The 23,017-nt window shown below is 46.1% G+C and overlaps 6 protein-coding genes across 6 annotated transcripts; 3 read left to right on the forward strand and 3 right to left on the reverse strand.

The window, feature by feature from the left end:
• Positions 1–9,731: 9,731 nt before the first annotated feature.
• Positions 9,732–11,072, reverse strand: SERLADRAFT_387727 (uncharacterized protein; the record flags this gene model as incomplete). The annotated part of the gene is made up of 8 exons (XM_007317637.1): positions 9,732–9,834; positions 9,888–10,021; positions 10,074–10,238; positions 10,288–10,410; positions 10,484–10,630; positions 10,682–10,755; positions 10,815–10,989; positions 11,046–11,072. 8 exons carry the CDS (start codon positions 11,070–11,072, stop codon positions 9,732–9,734), a joined length of 948 nt encoding a protein of 315 aa, XP_007317699.1.
• Positions 11,073–11,983: 911 nt separating this feature from the next.
• SERLADRAFT_465926 (uncharacterized protein) lies at positions 11,984–14,517 on the forward strand (the record flags this gene model as incomplete). The annotated part of the gene is made up of 14 exons (XM_007317638.1): positions 11,984–12,104; positions 12,188–12,350; positions 12,411–12,524; positions 12,583–12,645; positions 12,703–12,805; positions 12,863–12,937; positions 12,991–13,037; positions 13,089–13,242; positions 13,300–13,357; positions 13,415–13,430; positions 13,485–13,666; positions 13,727–13,733; positions 13,792–13,883; positions 13,935–14,517. 12 exons carry the CDS (start codon positions 12,456–12,458, stop codon positions 14,347–14,349), a joined length of 1,281 nt encoding a protein of 426 aa, XP_007317700.1.
• A 270-nt stretch (positions 14,518–14,787) lies between these two features.
• On the reverse strand, positions 14,788–16,574 carry SERLADRAFT_465929 (glycoside hydrolase family 5 protein; the record flags this gene model as incomplete). The annotated part of the gene is made up of 5 exons (XM_007317639.1): positions 14,788–15,430; positions 15,483–16,171; positions 16,232–16,328; positions 16,385–16,487; positions 16,560–16,574. The coding sequence occupies 5 exons, from the start codon at positions 16,562–16,564 to the stop codon at positions 14,990–14,992; spliced, it is 1,335 nt and encodes a 444-aa protein (XP_007317701.1).
• Positions 16,575–19,034: 2,460 nt separating this feature from the next.
• Positions 19,035–20,087, forward strand: SERLADRAFT_465935 (uncharacterized protein; the record flags this gene model as incomplete). Its single annotated transcript, XM_007317640.1, has 4 exons — positions 19,035–19,192; positions 19,239–19,344; positions 19,405–19,477; positions 19,531–20,087. The coding sequence occupies 4 exons, from the start codon at positions 19,080–19,082 to the stop codon at positions 19,941–19,943; spliced, it is 705 nt and encodes a 234-aa protein (XP_007317702.1).
• A 141-nt stretch (positions 20,088–20,228) lies between these two features.
• On the forward strand, positions 20,229–21,294 carry SERLADRAFT_465936 (uncharacterized protein; the record flags this gene model as incomplete). Its single annotated transcript, XM_007317641.1, has 5 exons — positions 20,229–20,378; positions 20,445–20,547; positions 20,603–20,669; positions 20,725–21,095; positions 21,149–21,294. The coding sequence occupies 5 exons, from the start codon at positions 20,282–20,284 to the stop codon at positions 21,228–21,230; spliced, it is 720 nt and encodes a 239-aa protein (XP_007317703.1).
• A 35-nt stretch (positions 21,295–21,329) lies between these two features.
• Positions 21,330–22,908, reverse strand: SERLADRAFT_465940 (uncharacterized protein; the record flags this gene model as incomplete). Its single annotated transcript, XM_007317642.1, has 7 exons — positions 21,330–21,709; positions 21,762–21,818; positions 21,875–21,928; positions 21,990–22,157; positions 22,214–22,521; positions 22,575–22,689; positions 22,753–22,908. The coding sequence occupies 7 exons, from the start codon at positions 22,807–22,809 to the stop codon at positions 21,479–21,481; spliced, it is 990 nt and encodes a 329-aa protein (XP_007317704.1).
• Between the last annotated feature and the right edge of the window lie 109 nt (positions 22,909–23,017).

Raw genomic sequence — 23,017 nt, forward strand, 5'->3', positions numbered from 1 at the left:
CGTATCCTGCAACAAAATCAGTTGTATCTCAAACCAGAGAAGTGCGAATTCGAGAAACAGGAAGTCGAGTATTTAGGCATGATCATCTCCAAAGACACTATCCGGATGGATCCGTTAAAAGTCGCAGCGGTCGCTGACTGGCCCGCACCAAAGAACAAAAGAGAACTCCAATCATTCTTAGGGTTCTCCAATTTCTATCGACGATTTGTCAAAGACTACGGACGAATTGCGAAACCACTCACTGTGCTCACCGGAAAAGTTGACTGGACCTGGAAAGACGAACAAGAAACGTCCTTTGAAACGTTGAAGAAAACGCTTACTACTGCCCCCACCCTTGCTATACCAAACGACGACGACCCATTCAAACTAGAAACCGACGCCTCTGACTTCGCTGTAGGAGCCGTCCTGTCCCAGAAACAAAACAACAAATTCAGACCCATAGCATTCCTCTCGAAAGCCCTTACCGCTGCAGAACGAAACTATGAAATTTACGACAAAGAAATGCTCGCCGTCATGACGGCGTTAGATGAATGGCGACATCACCTTGTAGGATCGAAACACCCCTTCACCATCTTCACAGATCACCAAAACCTCCTCTACTTCCGTCAACCTCAGAAATACAATCGACGCCAAGCTCGATGGTCATCCCAGCTTGCAGATTATAATTTTAAGATGGAACACGTCAAAGGAAATCAGAATACGAAGGCCGACCTGTTAAGCAGACGGATCGATCATCCTAAAGGCACAAACGATAATGAGGATCAGATACTTCTCCCAGACGTACATTTCGAATTACTTGACACCAACGAAGGATACCTACCAGATATACGTCAAAGCTTCCAGAAACAAGACGACGTAGTAAAGAAGAACTTGAGAGAGAAGCCGGATACCTGGAAGATGAAGGATAGGATCGTCTGGATCAAGAGAGAGTCCGCGACGAGTTCCTACCCGATCCCTTTAGCTGACCGAGTATACGTTCCCCGAAATCACGAACTAAGGGCGCGAATATTGAAAGATCATCACGACGAAGCCCTAGCCGGGCACCCAGGAGAAAGAACGATGTTTGAACGAGTAAACCGAGAGCTCTGGTGGCCAAGTCTTCGTACAGATATCAGACGGTATGTACGAGGATGCGAGAGTTGTCAACGCACCAAGGCACATCGGACAAAGACTAACGCCCCTCTACACCCGAACCCGATACCAGATCGGCCTTGGCAGATTATCACCACCGATCTCATAGGCGCATTACCGGAATCCAAGGGCTACACCGCCGTTCAGGTCTTTGTTGACCGATTTAGTAAAATGGCCCATTTCGTCCCCACCTTCGTCACTCTCGACTCGGCCGGTTATGCACGTCAACTCCGAGATAATGTAATACGACTCCACGGAATTCCTGAAAAGATCATCTCCGATCGAGGTCCTCAATTCATGTCTCGATTCACAAAAGACTTCTACGACCTAATGGGGATAACACCAGGCCTCTCTACAGGCTATCACCCTCAAACAGACGGACAATCCGAACGGATCAACCAGGATCTAGAGCACTACCTCCGCGTTTTTATAAATCATCGACAAGATGACTGGGCAGACTGGCTCTCCATTGCTGAGTTTACATACAACAACCACCTCCACACCGCAACGAATCAAACGCCTTTCTTTTTGAACTATGGGTTACACCCAAGAACAAATATCACCACCGCGTTATCCCCTCGCTCCGCTTCTGCAGCAGAATTTAGCGAACAAATGAAAAAACTCCACGATATCACGAAATCCTCCCTTCTTGTAGCAAACGAGAATCTGAAGAAGTATTACGACCGCAAGAAGTCCCCCTCCCAGGAGTACCAAGTTGGCGACAAAGTCTGGTTAGAAGGGCATAACATCACAACGAATAGACCAATGAAGAAATTGGACGATAAACGCTTCGGACCTTTCAAAGTCACCCAAAAGGTCGGACCCTCCGCGTACCAACTCGACATCCCTAAAAGTTGGAAGTCCATTCACCCCGTATTCAACGAAGCCATCCTTTCCCCATACCACGCTCCCGAATTCATCAATCAACCAATTTCCTCGCGACCACCACCCGAGATCGTGGAAGGAATAGACGAATACGAAGTAGAGAGTATAATCGCTTCCAGACCGACCAAACTGAAAGGTAGTAAACTCGACTACCTCATTCACTGGCATGGTTATCCAGTCTCCGAACGAACTTGGGAACCCGACACCAATCTTACGCATGTCGCTGATCTACTCGCCGCCTTTCATAAAACAAATCCAGCCGCCCCTCGGATTATTACCGCTTCTCTCCACTTCCGTCCTTACGAAAACTACACCGCCACTTCCAAACCTCCCATGCTCTTTGATTGGATTAGTAACAAGTTCCAAAGTGCCGCATCCGGACTCATGAGGACACGAGTCTTATAAAAGGGGAGCTAATGTGAGGAATCGATTTTTCTTATCGCATTCCCGTCATGTCGTGGTTAACAGACTCAATCCCCGTCACTCCTCTTGCCCTTGGACTGGAGATTACAGCAGGTGTCTTATTACTTTTATCATTTTTCTTCTTATTCTCTCTTCACACTCACGTTCTATCATACCTACAACGAGGTAGACTCGTTGTCGACCCTCGAGAAGATATCCAGATGACATAGTCACGATCCAGTGCTATGTCTGGGAATACTTCGGAGGAATATTGATAAGCGAAGAAGGTTGTGAGTCAGCGCCTTCTCATGGGCTTACTGATACAGCCAATCGTACATCCCTTACCAATACACTTTCTCGTACGATTAGTAAAGACGATAGATCGGACCACTTTCTTCCTTTTTCTTATTGGTTAGCTAGCTGGTCAGACCACTTTCTCAGTACTTCCCTTTCTCGGTCTGACCATCGTCGTTCACTATATAGAGAAGTACATACTTGATGTATTGTTCTCCAGTTCAATATTAGTTTGGATTTGCGCTCTTACCGATACTCTTCATTCTCATACTCTGATTCACCGCCTTCAAGAAAGGACTTGACCAGACATTGGGCTTTGTTATATAGCTTCGTATTTGTTGCCTGACAGAATGCTATGGGTCTGAATTTATTGTTCTGTTTTTGGGATAGGACAGCTCCTACAGCAAAGTCAGAGGTGCTGGTTTCTAGTTTAAACGGGTCGTTGTCATTTGGTATAGCAAGGGTGGGGGCAGTAGTGAGTGTTCTCTTCAATGTTTCAAAAGATGTCTCTTGTTCGTCCTTCCAGATCCAGTCAACCTTTCCAGTGAGCACAGTGAGCGGCTTTGCGATTTTCCTGTAGTCTTTGACAAATCGCCGATAGAAGTTGGAGAATCCTAGGAATGATTGAAGTTCTCTTTTGTTCTTTGGTGCTGGCCAATCGGAAACTGCTGCAACTTTTAACAGATCCATACAGATAGTGTCTTTGGAAATGATCATGCCTAGGTACTCGACTTCCTGTTTCTCAAATTCGCATTTGTCCGGTTTGAGATACAACTGGTTATGCTGCAGAATGCGAAGGACTTTGGTGACTATTTGGCGATGTTCCTCAAGTGTCTCTGTGAAGATCATGATATTGTCTAGGTATACAATAACTTTTCCTTCCATGATCAGTTCTCTGAGGAGGTGGTCCATCATTGTTTGGAAGGTTGCCGGTGAGTTGGTAAGTCCGAAGAACATGACAAGGGGTTTGAACAGGCCGCAATTGGTCCTGAAAGCGGCCTTATGTTTGTCTCCTTCTTGGTTTCGGACATTGTTGTATCCCCATCGTACATCTAGCTTTGTGAAGTAGCTGGCACCTTTGAGTTTATCAATGAGTTCGGATATGAGGGGGAGGGTGCAGTGATTCTTTATGGTAAGCTCGTTCAGCTTGCGATAGTCTTGGACAGGGCATAGCGAACCATCTTTCTTCTTGATAAAGAAGAATGGGGATGCATAGGGTGACTTGGATACTCGGATTTGTCCACTCTTCAGATTTTTGTCAAGGAATTCGTCTAGATGGTGTTGTTCATCTCGGCTAAGAGGATACATTTTGCAGTCAAGACCATTAGCCTCAGGTACTAATTCAATGGCGTGGTCCCAAGGGCGTTTTGGGGGAAGTTTGTTGAATGATTCTTTGGTAAAGATGGGTTCAAATTCATGGTAGACTGGGGGGACGATGTCTCGGAAGGTGAGTTTTGACTTTGCCCTTTTGGAGGACTCAGCTATCTGTTGACTTTTAGTGGCAAAGGTGTTCAATTCCAACTGTGTTATCGCCATGATCCGTGTTTCAAGATTGACGAGCCCTTGCTCTTTCTGGTTTCTGGTTTTTGATTTGTCTGGCCAACCATTCTGGTGAATGTGGCTCTGCATAGTTTTTGGTTACCACATGTAGATGTTGATCAACTTGATTCATTGCAGTTATTGGTAGTGTACAAGAGTTAGATACAACATTACAGGTCAGAGAGTCTGTGCTTACTCCTGACCATTCTGAAAATCCTTCGGAGGCACTTCAATCTCTTTCAATGATGATGTAGTGGGAGTGTCTTTGGTTTCCTCCGTTTCCATATAACGTATTGCCACCTTTCTGTGTGGACAATTCCTAGAAATGTGGCCTTGCTCACCGCAATTGTAACAAATAATGTTCGGGTTGGGCCAACATTGTCTCTGCGTGTTCAAACTCCCAATCTCCATAGGTACACATAATCCTTTAAATGTTCCTGCTGTGTTTGGATGGACTGCATTCTGGGGCGGCGGCCTCTGTGGTGGAGTATAATATGATTGTTGTTGGATATACTGTGGTCTTCGCGTCTCTGTACGTGGTACTGCTTGTTGATGCTGTGGCGGCGGGTAGTTCCAATTTTGTTGATAACGCGGTTGATATTGTTGGTACTGAGGTGGCGGTAGTCTCTGTTGTGGGGGTCTGTCTCTCCTCCTTTCCAGACCAAGTTCTTCATTTTGCTGCTCCCACTTCCTGGCTGCTACCTTCCATTCTGAGTACGTGGTTGGTAGGTTTTCTTGTTGCAAAATACGATCACAAAGGAATTGAGAGAGGTTGCGGCGAAGGATACTGTGAATGAATGGATAACTTTCATGTGCATTTGGTGGCAATCCTGCTTCCATAAGTTTGGATTCAAGTCCTCCAAAGTAGGTGTCAACCATCATCTCTCTTTGCTTGTAGCTATGAAGCGCAATTTCTGCTTTCAACTTGAGATGAGGGTCCAGGAATTTGTTATCTAATTCCTTGATAAACTCCGAGATAGTTTCCCAATTTAGTGGTGCAAATAAGTCTCCTAGTACCGTGGTTCTGTCGTTGAAATTTGCCTTCTAAGTGTGGCAGGCGTCATTGGCTTTATCGGACAAGATTTGAGATAATGCAAAAAGGATTTTGGAGGAGTTGGTTTGGAAACTTTTGGGATAAGCAAAAAAGTAGTTTGCTAATGCATTTTTCCAGTCATGGTATATTTTCTTTTTGCCAATGAATTTGAATGGAGGAGAAGCAAGGACAGCCTTGCTGCCTTGATTGGATTCGTCGGTCATTCTTGCTGCTAGATCAGGTTCAAGGTCCAGAGATTCTTGATCGAACCAATTATCAGGTTGGTTTTCGGGTAATGGATTCTGGGGTGGGGGAGGAAAGTCTTCCGGTCCTGCGGATTGATATAGATCGTCAGGTTCCAGGGCTTCTGCGGCAGCTCCTAAAGATTGTGGGGGAGGTGTTCCGGGAGTGACAAGAGGACGGGGCTCTTAATAAGGCTCCAGTTTTAACAAGTTAGATAATGAGTCTTTGTTTAATTAAAGTCAGGGTCAAATACAAAGTTACTGGGAAAATCTCCTCCTTCTGCTTCTTGAGGTCTCCAATACTCTATGTTTCCAGTAGACCCTTTGCTTTCTGACTCTGTCCCTTCGTCTGATCCGTCTCCAACTATATCTTCCAATGAGCTTCCCATTTCTAATTTGATTCTTTCCGTGCAAGGTGCAAAAAGTTGCTTGACTGATGGGATGAGTGGTGTCTCTCCTCTTCGACCTTGGTAGGTGTATGAGTATTGCGAGTAGATACAAGTTTGTGGACTGTGATTAACAACGGCTCAGAGGTCGCTTTGGATAACGGTAACAATGAAGCGCTCGGGGTAGTCTGATTGCTGATTAACGACGAACAGTGTGAGAATTTCTAAGACCCAGTAATACTTCTCAATGTATTCCGAGACATATCAGATATTGTCGATTTTGGTTGTGTAGTCTTCTCTGTCACAGAATTTCCTCTGTGCGGTTGCAATGAGCTGATCAAATTGAGCTAATCCAGCAACAACTCGTTGAATGTGATATTTGGTAGAAGACGTAACAATGACAATAGAAGTACTATGTTGAAGACCAAAATGTGGTCCAAATGCGTCAAGATCTTCGACTTGGGGGAGATAGAGAGTACAATGGAGTCATGTCAAATAATGGATAATAGAAAGATTGTTGAGGTGGTTGCTGATACAAAAGTACTGGATGGGTTGATAATGGACTGGAGAGGCGGAGTAGATGTTGTAGTAGTCTTCGGTAAAAAACAAAGAAGGGATGTTGTAGGTGGGTTCTTCGTAGGGCCTCTTCCTTAGAACAATACCGCAAAGCAAGGTGTGTTCAAAATTGTAGGGGAGGAGTCGACTGGGTATGTCTGGGAATGAAAAAGGGCAAATACAATAAAGTTCGAGGAGAGAGGGAATATATATCTTGTGAAATGAGATGTAAATTTCGTTCCTGTACGTTGGCTGCTCCTTTCAAAAGCTTAACCCTCTGAGTGTTCTCGTAACTTGGGCTTACTAGACTCTCGAAGTAGTCACTCAACGGAATTTGTCCGTGCTGCAGGAATATGAAGATTAAAAGTTCTCTCCATGCCTTGTCTAAGATGTTGGAGTACCTCCTCAAGGCTCCTAGAATTTCTCCTACAGATGGCAGAATGGTAAAATATAGATTGTGTGACAACACCAACAAGACACAGTCTTGGGGCACTGGAGCACAATGAAAACAACACTCAAAAGAAGAGGAAGAGGTGGAAGTGGTTACCCATTAGGATTCAACAAGTTAGTTGTTGGTAGACAACAGGAGGACTCGCTGAGTCCTTCCCCATGTATTGCTCCTGTATATATACTAAAATACATGAGGTACTGTACAGTTGTAAATAAAGTTTAAAGTCCGATGTCTAGCATGTGACTGGTCACATGATGAGTCTAGACACTGGTCAGGTGATGTGTCACATGATTGGTATGTGACTATGAAAAGTTGAAAATGTAAAGTAAAGTAAATGGTCACATGACTGGTCATATGACTTGGAAAAAGTAAAAGTAAAAGTAAAAGTACAAAAAAGTGAAGCGTAAGTAGGTGCTGGTATGTCAATTGTAACAGATTGGGTGAGAGCAAGGGTGTTGTTTATGTCGAGGATGATTTCCTCGATTGGATCGATTGGAGAAGACGAAGCAGAGGAGTTTTGATAAAGTTCAGTGATCTGCTCGACCGTTCCTTCTGCGTCTGGGGTACGAGCTTCGGTAGGGACAGAGAGGACCGGGAGCGGCTTGTTGAGGGCTGCAAGGAAGTCTCTCTGGTGTCTGCGGTCCGCTTCTGACACCCACTCTTCTGAGTGCTGTTGGGACGTAGACATGGTGAAGGTAAATGATGTCACTGATGAGCTCGGTCTGAAGATATCGGATGATGGCAAAGAGTGCGAGGAATTGGACGAGAGTGGTGATGGTAGATGAGATTGAGATGTTCAGTTTGAGGGGACTGGATGGTGATAGTGTTCAATTGAGAACTTCTGGGAAGTGTCTAGCCACTTGCTGAGAGCTAACAGGGACAGAACTAGAGTCCAGTATGAGTAACTAAAGAATAGGAATACTGGACTCTGCAACACTAGTCTGAAGTTTTGTAAACAAAGGTAAACAAATCAGCCACAAAGGCAAAATTATAGAATGCTCAGTGAATACTGAACAATAGAGCAAAAAGAATAAAGAGAAAAGTGATTTAGAAAGAAGGGAAAATAGATAGCACAACTAGGTGCAGAATCACCAAAACTAACAAATAGGTGTGGTGGTATGGATAGTAAGAGGCCGATGGCGAGGGTGAGGAGAGGGATAGGGATGATGGAGGTACGAAGAAGGTGACGATGAGGGTTTAGACCGGTGCAAAGGCAACGACAGTCTTTTTCAAGGTATAGCGGAATGGTCTTCCAAAGGGTTGCTCTGGAAAAGGATTTGAAGGTGAGTTCAATATTCTGTCAGGCAACGAATGCGAAGCTATATAACAAAAACAGATGTCTGGTCAAGTCCCTGAAGAGGGCAGTGAATCAGAGTACTGAGGTTGAAGAGTATCGGTGTAAAAACCTAGAGTTTGTATACTCTGGCGCACAACTAGAACCAACTTTGAAGGTAGTGAGGGGAGTGGTTACCCTTAGGATAGGATAGGACCGAGTTAGTTGCGGGTAAACAACAGGAGGACTCGCTGAGGAGTCTCCTGGATCTATTGTGGTATATATACTACTACAGGTTGTTTGTACATGTTGTACTATACAGTTGATGAAGGTAGTGGCTGATGATGTCAGAGGGCGCAGCCCGTGTGACCAGCTCCACTGCGTGAGAGACTTGTATCTAAAATAGAAAGAAAGGCAGTGCAGCGTGAGAAAGTGGGGTTTGAATAAAAGGGAAAGTGCCGCATGGCACGGAGTGTGAAAACTACAGTAGAAGGTTAAAGAGGAGAATGAAAACTAAAAGTCCAAAAATGTGTTATCGTAACATTAACTGATGTGTTGCTTTTATCTAGCTACTTCTGTGGTGCAAACACGTATCATATTTCAGGCCATAGTGCCGTGAAACACTGTCCTCGACCAATGTCTATTGCCTGTGCTTATTTATGCACAAAATTTCGGTTATACAGGAGTGAGAAGAGATGGCCAAGGGAATGTTTTGGTAGAAGAAGACGTTGATATGTACATGGTTGAACGACTCTTCCGCAACTCGACAACCGGAGAAAGGATCCGGGTAGGCAATGTGTTTCCTCTCAACTCAATACACTTGCCTGTCGATCTCATACCCGTCTTTGGTGCAGTTATGAACCGTGACATCAATTCCAGCAACTCTATGAAGGTTCCAACAACTTTCCATGTCAATAATTTCTCAGACAAAGAGACCTATAATATGTTTCTGACCGAGTTTGCAGATTGATTGTTGTACAGTAGATATTCATGCTCCTAGTTATTGTTCTCTGATATGATAATGACAATCAGCCACCACTGGCAATCTCTATCTTATCACGCTGATAAAACGCTCTCTATGATATCTGAAATCTCATCGCAATCTACTTCTGAAAAATCAATCCTTTGGATATATATGGAAATATCGACTTTTTCCACCAATCAGAGACATCGGCGCCAGAAGATTTAAATTTTGAAATGAGCCTAACGCTAGGCGAGGTTTAAGGGAATTTTCGCGCTTTGCAGATGTATGTAATTAAGAAATCTTCGGATTTTCCACCAAATAGATGCGCAAGTTCTACACAGTGTAAAGAAGATCAAAGCAAATAAATTTTAAGACTGCAATTCTTTCTCAAGGTTCCAATGCACAGTAGCACAAACTGTGAATATTCTCTCAACACAGATTTGCCCTTCACGTATGCTATTTCATACAACAACAATCCAATAAAATTTTGCTAAATACAACAAGAAATTACAGTTCTTTGTCCAGTCAATGAAAAATGTCCAAACAAAACCATTAATACATCTACTCTCCTTTGCCTTAGCCAGCCTGGTAGATAGCAGGGCCAGCGACGATGTGGGGGTTGACCAGTGATAGATTGTAAGGAGTGACATATAGATCTTTATCCGTGATCGCAATAAACCTACCAAATGCTATAAGGTTTGATAGCTCGATAGTACAAGCTAATCAACTCACATTGTGTCATTCCAGATTGGGGCAGTACCATCACCGAAGACACGACCATCCGGTTGCTTAGTGTAAGCACAATTGTTCGATATGTTGTACAACGGCGTGTATGTGGAGTTAAGTTGGGACGCCCATAGAGCGAACTGAAATTGTTACGTTAGATGAAATGTTGTTGGCGTGGACGTTATGCTTTACCTTGGGAGCACCGGCGCTGGTGGTAGTGACATACTTCCCGTCATAACTTACAGTCTTTCCAGGATCCTCCCAAGACAACTGAACCTCCCTGCCCGGGTAGGAAATCGCAGATACATTGGTAGCGATTGCAGCTTTGCTGTCATTGTAAAGAGCACTGGGATTGTTCTAATATCGATGAGTATTACAAAGTTGTGTGCATAAAAGAAATGACTACCTTTATGTCAAGGGCAGGGAAATTCTGCCACTCAATGTGTGGGTTTTCGGCAGGGCAATGCGTAAGGTAAGGGGCCAACAGAGTCCATGCCCATGCTTGGGGAATACCAACCTCAAAGTATACCTAACGTTGAATATATGATATGAGATAAAGTTCGGGACGGAACTTATAGAACTGCCATGCTGCTTAAACGTACCGACATAGGGAAAACACCCTCAAGTTGACGGAATATCATTTGTTGACGAGCTTCAGTCGTAATCGAATTGATGAGCAACTCAGCAGGAGCGCGGTTGTTTAAGTGAGGAAGGAAACCGTATACGCCCGATTCACCCCAGCGAGTCAACTGAGAGGTGGGTCAACCAACTGATGCATATGTAAACAAATACTAGCATACCTTTTGGCAGAAGTCGATGAATTCGCGCACGGTGTTGAATGGATACTGATATTCACATGCCTTAGCAGCGCGGGCTACGAAGCAAGGCAAATAAGCGTGAAGAAGGTGATAGAAGTAGAAGCAAAGTACTCACGTCCTAAAATATCAGAGATTAGAATAGCATGTCCAACTTCTTGATCGGCCATATATTCTATGAGGAACTGATACTCCGGTGTGATGCCCGCGTCCTCGAAATCTTGGGCAGAGAATTTTGCCAGTCCATAGTGGAAAAGATCAAGTTCTATGTACTCTTGATTCAAAGCCAAATTCTACGAACGAGCTTTTGTCAAGTTTGAGACTAGGGGAATAAAAGGAGTAAACGCACAAATGACTGGAAGTCAAAATCTGTCATAGTGTGATAGACAGGCGGAGGGTCGCTAGCATTGACACCCACACCTCCAGAGGGATTAGGAGGCGGAGGAGGTGCTCCCAACACCGAGCTCAAAAATAAGGCAGCGGCTGCAAAGAAAAGAGACCGCATTGTGAATGGAGAAGGAGCTTGAGAAAGAGTGGACACGACGAAGGGGATTTTATAGGTCTGCAGGACACGATCTTAGGAGAGTGTGATCGGATACTGCGTCATCCTGAATTCAATGGGGAATGAGTTATTCAGCGGAGATTGGTTCAGCCCACCGATGGTCCCAAACCTGTTTGTCATACCAGTCTAAGTCACCATCTATGGTGGATTTGGCTCCCTAGACTGCATTTGGATGCGATCTGGATGGCCGCCTGTGGCTGATACGTGATGATGAAGCCGATGTCCATGAAATCGAAAAGTACGAAACGGCGTCAAGCAGGCTCCCATGATTTCAAATGAACTGCAGGCTCGGCCGAGGAATGCGTAGCGTAACGTACTCCGCATATACATGTTTTCCAACGTATTCTATATAGATAGCTGAATCAGAGCATGCTGTATTGGCAGGTTCAAGTTGAACCAAGTGGCGTACCCCGAATAAGGAAATCTTTGAGAAAGGAGCACCCCGATTGGTGGCGAGCTGCATAATAAACAGCGTATAACAGCGTCTAAGTTATTGTTTCAGTCGAGAACGGCCGCCCTCGGGACAAAGTTGAGACCGTCATCCAGCTCATCCAGCACATATACTTTGTGTGTCCCCCACTGCGAGGAGCATCCGTCGGTTCCAGTTTCACCTATCTGTCGGTGGCACGTGATAGAGGTCTTACGTAACTCTACGTCCCTGACAGGCCTGACAGCTGTTCCTGGCTGAAGGCAGACGGCGACCTGACATTTTGCAGTGTCTACAGCACACAGCGTCTTTCTGCAGGGCTTCTGCATTTATCTTTGACTGTCATCCAGCGTATTTCAGTGGCAAAGAATATCATAGAGGTAAACAACAAACATAGTATAACGACATAGCCAGTTGCTGTAAGTACAGTACAAATCCCGACACACACAAGTCCTCTTCGGTCGGCATCAGTCATCAATAACAATTTCGATGGCATGCACAGCATCCCAGGGCTCTCGTCAATAATGTCAGGAGTGATGGCAGGCATGTCCACTCTAATAGTGAACAGGCAACTCCTCGCACCCCTGCTGCTTCTTCCCTCAGTACACCCATAGACGCTGTTTGGCTGAGGCAGGTCCTCCTTCTTAATCTGCTGTGCATAGCAGGTCAGTATAAATATTCCTGTTGTATTGCTTACTACCCGCTTACGATTTTTTTAATCTAAGCTCTTATCTTCGACTTCATCGTCGCTAACCACTAATCATCGAGTGATGTCGGATAGTTTCACAGGGTCTTCCTTGGAGGTCGTGTATACGACTTCAGAAACCCATGCTATCGTTGTGAGTACTATTTACTGGAATATCCCGTTGCCATATACGAACTAAGTCGTCTGCTTAGACGCTTATCGTAGTGTCGTGCGTTTCAGTAGTAGCCGTTGTTGGCCTTCTCTGCGCTATTTCTGTGCGTATCATAAGTCTGTATTACCTCTGCGTTACTTTAAACTGAATTTGGGTATAGATCTCTGCGTATAATACTCGAGCGTCGAGTGACAAGAATCTGTTCGTTCGGACTCATGTCGCGGCATACTTCGTGTCTTTGTTATGTTCAGACTTGCTACAAGGTAAACCCACACATGAAGCACGATAACAGAGTCTCTTATCCTCATCTCTCAATCCAGCTGTGGGCTCGATCATGAATGAGGAGTGGATCCGGCAGCACGTTCTTACCACCGGAACTTTCTGCGTAGCACAAGGTAAATTTTTCTTCTTTCAAAATTACGTTATTTTATATCATCTGTGTTTTAAGGTGCGATCAAGCAAGCTGCAGACGTTGGCACAGCCATGTGGTCTTTAGTAAGTACTTTTGATTATGCGAGGTCTTCACTTCAGTAACTTCTAGCTTAGATCATCGCTATCCACACATTTTGCATTCTATTCCTGCGAATGCAAATGCGACCTTATTCGTTATGGTTGACATTACTAGGTGGTTGGAGTGTTGTTGCTGGAATCGTTATATCTGGGCCACTCGCCTATGATAACTCTGATCGTGGTCCATTCTGTAAGTTGCATCATGTTTGTTGAAGCTTCATTACGAGCCATACGGTTCTTTCAACAGATGGAATATCAGGATACTGGTGTTGGATTTCGGCTAATTATGCAACGGAGCGCATAACGTAAGCTACTGCCTACTTGCAATGTCTTGATATATTTTAACCTTCAAGCTATCATAGACTAGATTACATGATCGTGAGTCACGAAATTTTAACCTGAGTGCCTGTCGCTCATTCTATCATCCATTAGATGTTTATTTCGGCGGTTCTTAGTTTCATACTATATTCTTCGATCTTTCTTCGCTTGCGAGGAAACATAATCATCCATGGCTGGCATATCACCTTCCGATTCAGGAAGCGAACATCATCATCATGGCGTGGTCGAGATTTTGCAGGCAATCAAATGATGATGATCGCGAAACAGATGTTATTGTAAGTCTCTGCACCGGTATATCTCACAAAAGTAAATGCTCACACTACATCCTCACAAAGATACCCAGTACGTTCGTCATATACGTAAACTTTCCTTTGAATGCTGACTCTAATATATTCTTCAGATAGCATATACTATTCTTATTCTCCCAATAGCCGCTGCTCGATTTAGTTCTTGGGCAGGCAAAGATGTGCCTTTTGCAGTAACTATATTCTGGTTTGTTTTTTCTCCAGCCCTTTGTAAACGCCACTCCATAGTTTTCTTTAGCGATGCAGTTTTCCTATTCTCCGGAGCTGTCAATGTGACTCTTTTCACAACTACACGTCGCATTCTTCCACCCGACTCCATAATGCGAAGACCGCTCATCTCCCTGCCCCGTCCATCTACCATAACAGAAGCCCCGGCCGACTTCTACGAAAGATCTGTAGGGAAAGAGTTTCTTGACATTGCCGAGCTGCCAAGGCGGCCCGAGTCAGCTGCGTCCCACCCTTCGCTGTCCACAGTGACTACGGTGGTGTTCCAGAATGCGAAAGAACATGCAAATATTTTTGGGCAGGCAACGATAGAAGGGCAAATGGCGACAGAGGGGGAGCCGCGAGATGCAAGTAGAACTAGCGATAGAACGAGCTGGTACAGTCAAGCGTCCCATGATAGCGAAGGGTGGGTGTTCGAAGCTGTATAAGAATGGTTTGGATTGGGCAGGAAAGTGAGTGTATTGGCTTGCGTGTTTGGTGGGGATTAGTGTTGTATGATGGTGTATATTGTTATAACTAAGTTATAGTGTGTAAGGTTTATCAGAAAATGACATTGTATCCGTGATCTTAAGAGAACTAAAATACTGCTGGCGTTGAACTCTGCTCGTCTTCACATTTGTAATAAAGACGTGAGGCATACGCAATGTCGTCTTCATCTTTGTCGCCGAGGCTCAAATCGTGTGGTTCATTTACAGTAAGCATTTCACCTTGCAACATATAACTGCGAGAATGTGCTCTACTGTGAAATCCCATCAAATGACGTCAGAGCCAGGAATGCAAGCCCAACTTTGTTTGTCTATGACCATAGCTTGAGGCCCTCCAGCCCAAGACAAAATTTCAACTGTGACCTAGTACGACTCAGAATCACTGGTAGAAATTCGAGCGATTATGATTTTTTGATCTCCGCGATGACAAACTACAATCTTCAGACCCGCAGGCTGCAACAAATAATAACGATGGAAACTCGTCCTAAACATAATTTTTATACCTTATCAACTGTGAACTCCGTGGATAATAATATTTACAGGTAACGAACAATACAACTTAGCCACCATCACTCCCGGGTTCTCATTTTTCCAGCTTTGCATTCTCCGCAAGAATCTTGTTCAAGCCACTGCGATGCACGCAGTTTTCAAACTTGAAACTCTTTGCAATATGGTCTAGTTCTTCTTCCGTCTTTCCCCTAAAGTGTTCAGCCCACTCTTTGACGAGGTACTCCGCAACCAAAATATTGCGAGACAAGCGTCCAACTCGGTCGGAGAGCTTCCAAACTGGGTATGGGTAAACTTTCTGGTTCTCCAGTGGGATTTCTTTAGTGATGTGATCGATGAGGGGTTGATATACGTGGCGAACGTGGGAATCGTCAGAGCCCCAAGCATCGACAGCAAGGCGCTGTTTCTTGGCGAGGAAGTCCTTCAACAAAGTCATGTACGGCGTCTCCTGTGCGACATAAATCATCCCTTGGAAACCGATATCTTTGTATAACCAGATAGTCCAACTCAGGCGGTCCTTTCGGAATATATCAATCAAAGTAGAGAAAGGGACGGACAATGAAATGTACCTTGTTGTATATGCTCAACTGATCTTTAAGTACCTCGTATCGCCGCTCGTTAATCGAATCCGTCGCCGAACCTTCATATTGCGTCCTTGCATACACTGGGCCCCATTCGCCGTTCCAAACGCATAAACCGCGCTGGTCCATCCACTCCCTCTTCTTCTCGTAACTTCTCCTCAATCTCCTTTTCTGGTCATCCGAGCCTACATAATCCTCAGGTGACGCAGGGAATCCAAAGACAGAATAATCATGGATCGAGTATGCCGTGTTTGCCCACTTCTTGTGGATATCCCCAAAGTGAGAAAAATCAGAGGCAAACGTATTGCCGTCAAAAAAGATGATGTGCTCAGAGTCAATTTCACGAATGGCGCTGTACAAGCGGTCATAAAATTCAACCACGCGCGTGTGCGAGGGATCTGTCGGCTCATTCAGGGGATTGTAGCCAGCGATCCACTTGTTATTTATATAGTGTTTGGAAAGCTCTTTCCAGAGCCACAATGTGCGATCTTGAAAGTCTTTATGGAGCCAAAAATTCGCCATGTGAGTGCCGGCATCTGAGTGCCAGTCGGTATTTTGGCCACCAGGCGCAGTGTGTAAGTCGAGGATGGTGTAAATGCCGTGTTGTGCGCAAAGGTCTATCACACGATCAAGGTGTTTGAAGCCTTCGCTCTTGAGCACACGTGGGTTCATGTCATCTTTGATGATAAGCATTAATCAGCCAGCCGCCAGTCGAACAAACGTGCGATACTCCTAACCTTCAAAGTGTCTGTAGTTAAAAGGTAGCCTGATGCAATTGAGGCCCGAACTCTTGAAGAATGCAGCATCCTTATCTTCGAAAAAGTACTGCAAGAACTGTAAAACGCCGGTGTCATATCCCGCCGAACCGGAGTAGCAGGAAACCTGTTCACCTTGTCAAAGAAAAATTCCGACTTGGATGTCCCCACTACTTCCGCCAGAGCCTCACGGATCTGAAACTCACATCCAGGATAACCCGAAATAAAGTTCTCCATGCTATCAAGAAAAGGCGTTATCAGTACACATGACGAGAACAGCAGCACAGGTTATCGGATTTTTGATACTTACTTCATCCACCCCCCGAGACCTGCTCCTCTGAGAATGACTTCTGCGCCATCGCCATCGACGACTTTAGTCCCTGAAACTTTGAGATAAGAAGACATGTTTTAGTAACGTTTATTAACAATCAATGCGGATGACAGAAGAGCAAAGGGCGCGGACGGACCATCGCCTTGCCGTCTACGGTTTGACTTAAATATTTACCGTTTCATGCAAGTGAGGGCGGGCCGAGCCTGGAGATGAAGGTCATGAGATGGTAGTGTTATTAATACTGCCATCTTCCAAGCCCCGAGATTTATCCGTGTCAGTTCTCGTGTCGCCCGAACATGTCGAAGACCGTGTATCTGTGGAGATTTCGAGGACCGAGGGAATTTGACTTCGGCACCGGCTTCTGTAGTTCGCACTTGCAGGTATTCTGGACCAGAAAAGCGGAAAGTCAAAAGTGCAAAAATACCTCCGCGTCTTATACACTCCAATGTACAAACTTTTGTACAAAACAAATTGCCTTATTGGCGGCCTAGACAAGAATAAAATGACCGGATCTAGTATGTATGATTGAATGACCTTGAAAAATGTGCGTAGTCCACAGGTAACAGCTTCGAGACAGAATGAGGGTATAGCAAGGCGTAAAGTCATGATTTGAACAGGGATGTCGGAACATATCGATGGTTATAGATAAGAAAAGAACCTTGATACATATAATATCAATAGAGCACAAGTCGTAACGTTCGTTAAAGGCACTGCCCAGTGGTATGCCCGAGTGCCATGGAGGCTGGCGGATGGCCGACAAGACAACATACTCTCATCTATCAAAAAAAGTCGGACCGTCATTCCTTTTCGCCACTCTGGCCCGTGAGTCCTCTTGCACTCCAGGAATCTCGCCGCTTCTGGAAAGATGGTGCCAAAATAAAACTTCTCCTGATTTGAGTTTTCGTGCTGTTTGCTCTCTCTGTTCTAGAGGCATTCCCCGCGGCTCAGGAGATGAAGAAGCAGAAGCCGGCTGCGACGGTATTGACATGGGAACCACTTGAGCAGCCGGTGGGAGAGGCGGAGGTGAACGGGGAAGAGCCCGCGGGGAACGGTAGGGAGAGGCAGCCCTACTGAAAGAAAATGGCAGAGACTCTGATGAAGAGGATGCAGAAAGAGGCGTCAGCTCGGCAAGCTCGAGAGGGGGCGTAGGCAAGTACTCCGATTGCGGTGGGGGAGAGGAAGTAGGTTGGGGAGGGAGAGCCTGCGGGTTGCGAGGATGACTGTAATTATATTGCGTTGTGGGATGAGTCGGAGACTGATGGTATGCATGCGTCAAGGCAGGGGCAGCACTCGGTACGGGAACATCGTATGGGATCACGCCAGGTTCTCCCGAGACATAGTGTCGTTCAGATGCCTTGATTTCGTTAGAGTGAAATACGAAACGGTGCCCATTTGTAGCGCGATTCGTGGCACTGATTGACGATGTGCAACGAGAGCACTAAATCAAATTAGGTGAAAATTTAGACAGTCTAAACGCAAAGCGATGCACGAGATCTATGATCTTACTGGGATGACGATCATATATCCGACTGCACTCCCGCAGCTGTGACAGCACAGGGTCTGAGTGAGGCATTCGCACGTTCGGGAAGGTACTTGTGTAGATGGCCGGCAAGGGGATGGCCGAAGAGCATCCGGGTTTGTGGTATACGCCGAGCAGTTGATAGGAAGGGCATCGGTCGAGAAAAGAGAGACATTTGGTCGAAGAAGCAAGACAGCCTGAAATTGTTGGCATGAACATCACCAGCAAGATAGCGGGAGCGTATATGGGTAAATTATCATACAGAGAAGCACATGCACAAGAGCATGGGTGTATGCTAAGAATACTGAGGAAGGAGTGACACTCACCTTCATCCCGCGGTTAGTGAGGAAAGTTCCACACGAGTTGCAATCCAAGATCCAGACTTTGTGAACCAGCTGCGGGGGTGGTGGTAGCGGCGGATACGGGTTAGATTGTGCGATGGAGGGGTGGGCCTGCCAGGTAGAAGAGATTTGGGGAGATGTAGCAAAATAGCTGAACATGGCAGATGAGGGGGGGATTGTCTGGACGTTTGTTGGAAAGTAGTGTGCTGGGGATGGATAGACCCGCTCGATATAAGAAAGCTGTTGGTACTGGGGCGAGAGGTGGCTTGTTGTGCCGCTGTCGTAAAGAGCGTGGTTTGAAAAGGGGTCTGTGGGCGGGGGTCTGAGTCCTCTTTGGAGAGCCTGTGTGCGGTGGTAAGGGCTGTTTTGGAGATGGCCCGTGCCCGTGCTTGTGTGCTGTGAGGGGGAGAGGGTGAGGGCGGGCATTGAGCGGCTCGACAGCGAGGAGAGACAAGACCGTGCGTTATATATGAGGGAGGGAAACGAACACAAATGTCTTCGCCTGAGAGTCGATTCTTATTCCATTTCTGAGGAACGAGAATCCAAACAATCCTTTATTATATATATTATTTGCTCATCCCGCCGGCTTTAGTCACCGACCCCGGACCCGCCGGTATCATTTTCTTGCCTCTCCCCCTCATGCAACCATCAAACTATGCGGTACTCACCCAGTCCCACAGGGCAATAGCCGCAAAGAAACGAGCAAGGAAAGAACAGATTAAGGAGGTGCTCTTCGATGAAGACGCACGCAGGTATATCACTCCCTCTATCCCACTAACCGGCCTCACCTTCCATCAGGGAGTTTTTGACCGGCTTTCATAAACGAAAACTGGCCAAGAAGGAAGAGGCAAAACAAAAGGCTCAGGCTAGAGAGAAGCAAGAGAGGTTGGAGACGCGTCGTGAAGTACGTGCCACAATGCGATGCGATGTCTAAATCACTTCTGATCGCGTCAATACTCCACAGCGGCGACGTATGTTGGCAGAGCGTGCTGTTCAGAATGCTGCCGAAGTAGAAAGAGCATATGGTGCTATCATTGGTGATGAGCTATACTGTCTAGCCTTTTACGTTGATCCCCTTACCGTCCAACAGATGATGGAGACGATGACACAGGAGAATGGTCAGGATTGGAGCATGATGCGGACGGTAAGGACATGGAAAAGGAAGAAGAATATGAGGGAGAAGAACAGTTTGCCACGGTGACGGTTGTGGAAGAATTCGAGCCTGAAACACTCATACATGGTCCCTCGACATCTGCCCTACCAGAAAAATCCGTACCACATTACGCACCAAATCCGTCGACCACTAAATCAAAAGGGAAAGAGAAAGACAGAGGCGGTGTGACACAGCTCAAGAGTAGTGCAAAGAAAAGCGAAAAGGTGAAGAAGATCAGGTATCAGACAAAAGCTGCGCGTCAGGCGGATAGATCAAAACAAAGGGCGAGGAGAACGGAAAAGGCTGAGAGGGCTGGTGGTAAAGCATCGAGAAAGGGGAAGAGACGGTGACAACGGTTCTCATCTACGTTTCCAACCATAAATGATATCCCCTTGATGTACGTTGATGTACGTGCAGCACTGCGATAGAGTTGCTTCAATATATACTTACTAGCGAGGTGACCACAGCCAGTCGGTGACCCCACGTATGTTCTGTATATACTGGCGATGGAGGTTGCAGTGGGATCTGCATTGTACACCGGCCTTGGTAGCCGAGAGGCCGGCCGGCCCAATCAGCACAGTCGGCAGACACGTCGCCGAGCACGTCAGGGAACAACGCGACTCGAGCACTGTCGGATACAGGCACGAATCAGCTTTCGTCTTCCGTCAACGTCTTGCTCAGCCCCGCCATGAATTCCCTGTACACCCTCGGTGTTCGCCAGACAAACTCACTCCACGCTGACCTCGAGCGTCTACGCAATGGCGACAATTCAGTCTCTTTACTAGGTTTGTCAATCATTCTTAACAGTCACAGGTGAAGTGACGGTAGCTCAGCAACTGTACTCTCGTTAGGGCAGATATCAGCTTCGCTGGCTGCTATGCAGCGGACAGTGGATGACTATGACTCCATGGCGAAGCGTGAAATCATAAAGGCGAAGCAGGAGAAGGCACAAATGTAAGAATCTCCTTTATATGCGGCTATACTGTTTGACGTGATGAGCTCTCTCAAGGCGAGTACATAAATTCAGGTCAGATTACTCGGACCTGAAAAGCCAGTTTGAGCGTGTCAAGGCGGAGGTACGAAGCTCCAATGGCCACTCTCGACAGTCATGGTTTACTAACTAGGACACAGAAAGCGGCGTCACAGCGAAATGAACTTCTCCAGAGTTCGTCAAGTCTATTGTCGCCTAACTCTGACACGCGACGGCGCTTCACCCCTAATGCCTTGAATGACCCATCAACTTCACAACACTCCGAATCACCGTTCCGAATGCCAACACCCCTACCTCATTCAACGCTGCGGGAAGGTCATGCGTTGGACGAACACACGTTCATTCAAAACACCGAAGCAAGAATTGATGACTTTTTGGCGCAAGGGAGAGAAGTTCTGGACAACCTCGTGGATCAAAGAAACATGATGAAAGGAACACAGAGGCGGCTGCTCGATGCTGCCAACACCCTAGGGTTCAGTCGCGACGTTATTGGTTGGATTGAAAGACGAAGGTACGCTTTGTATTTCTCACAGTGAACTGCATGTTTAATCATATCCTATACAGCACACAGGACATGTACATTTTCGTTGGAGGCGCTATTTTTACGTTTATTTGTTTCTTCTTGATATTGAGATATCTGGGTTGACCCTTGCTATGCTGGACACTTTATTGTATCGTTTGTAGCTGCTTATTCATTTCCCCCGCCGTGTGTATTTTCACGAGTGAGATATATCAATCACGACGAAATGCTGAAGGTAGGCACCATTTTCATATATCAGTTAGGGAGCAGTCAGCCGTGATATGTTAGAAAATAGTGGCAGTAAACTCTGATGAGAGGCAGACATGTCAAGCAATTTTTGGATGGCGAACCATACGTCGAGAAGTCTATTTTTATCATGACATCACTTGGGCCTGGCTTTCACTCCATTGCAGTTGCTTGACAGATGCAAGAGCTTGGGTCACTTTGCTGATAGCATCAGCGGTCACTGAAACGGAAGAAGGATCCACCATTGCAGGGTCGTTGCACAATGAATTGAGTTTTCGCGAGAGAACTTGGAGAGTCATTTCCAAAGATCGTGATGATGTAGTTAGAGCAGAAGCCGTAGCAGAGACTGAAGTTTGTATCTGTTTTACTAAAATCAGCACGATGACATCTGCTCCAGTGATTGTAACTGACATCCTGTGTCGAGGCCGCATGTGGCCTTTGAACGGCCAACGATGAAACCATGCTATCCTAAATTGAGACCGCAGGTTGAAGCGAGTAGTCAGTGAAGCAATGTATGTATTCACCTGTTGTGTTTCTATATTAATAGGGGGTACTGAAGGTCTAGCAACGCGAGAGTTCTAGAAGCCAAATCAGTCCATCAATCAGATAATTGCCGCAGAATCAAGGAGATCTGCGCACAGAGGATCCATTGTCGTGGTCAGACATATGTGTGTTCAAGCCTCGCGTTGATGCAGACGTCTCTCCCCGTGGTTGGGTCACCTGAGGCGCGGGGTTGACGGATACCAAGCGCTCCCAACCTTGTTCATCTGTTTGGGTTGTATACGACGTCCCACACACCACGCACTCCTATAAATCGTAAGAACAGATCTGGGAATCCAACGTGGTAAGCCAGCAGAGCTCACCTTGAGTGGGCTTCTGTCGCCGCCCGTCCTAGGGGGTCGAACGAGAGGCACACCATAGCATCTGATGTTGGGACATTCTTCTCCAAGCATGGCCCATCCTTTCAGAAGGCGCTTGCCAATTTCCGCCGAAGCGAAGTCTGATTGCTGTCTACGACGCAGTGCCTCCTCTGTTTCTACTCCAGGCGCGAATGTGGGCGAGCTGAGAGCGCTCGTTACTTCTGTGGGAGGGGTAGAAGAGCGATTATACTCTGAGTGAGACGAGTTGCTAGAGGTTTGGGACAGAGCATCGGATACTGCTGAGGTTGATGCTATAATGCTGTTGAAGACAACAATAGTGGAAGTATCAATATCGAGAGCTTACGCTGAGAAAATCCATCGCAGTTGGCGCAAAAATAGGTTTGTGGAGTTGTCCCATTTGGTGAACGCATGAGTGGGATCCTACAGCCGGGTGTAGGGCAGGATGTATCTGTGAGGATCTTTCAAGTATGGAATGAGCACTCAGAAACTATTCATCATGATAGACAACCAGTGAGGCTTACCCAGCCCTTCAGCATGTACTCTCCAAGCTTTCCGGAGACATCAGTTATAGTACTCATGAGCGATATATGCGTGCCGCAAGGGTGACTTTATTTTGAGGAGGGTTTGGAGTGATGGTAGCCTGAGTCTCGACGATGGTCAAGGCAAATGCCGCGTCCAGGAATACCGCGAATTTCCATAAACGGACTGCTTTTCTTCCGGTACCGTGACTCGGTTCAGCCCGCGAGCCATAGAATATCTTGCAGTTCGTGGTTATCTCTGCTCTGC

The sequence above is a fragment of the Serpula lacrymans genome, assembly GCF_000218685.1.
Source record: "Serpula lacrymans var. lacrymans S7.9 unplaced genomic scaffold SERLAscaffold_6, whole genome shotgun sequence".
NCBI lineage: Eukaryota > Fungi > Basidiomycota > Agaricomycetes > Boletales > Serpulaceae > Serpula > Serpula lacrymans.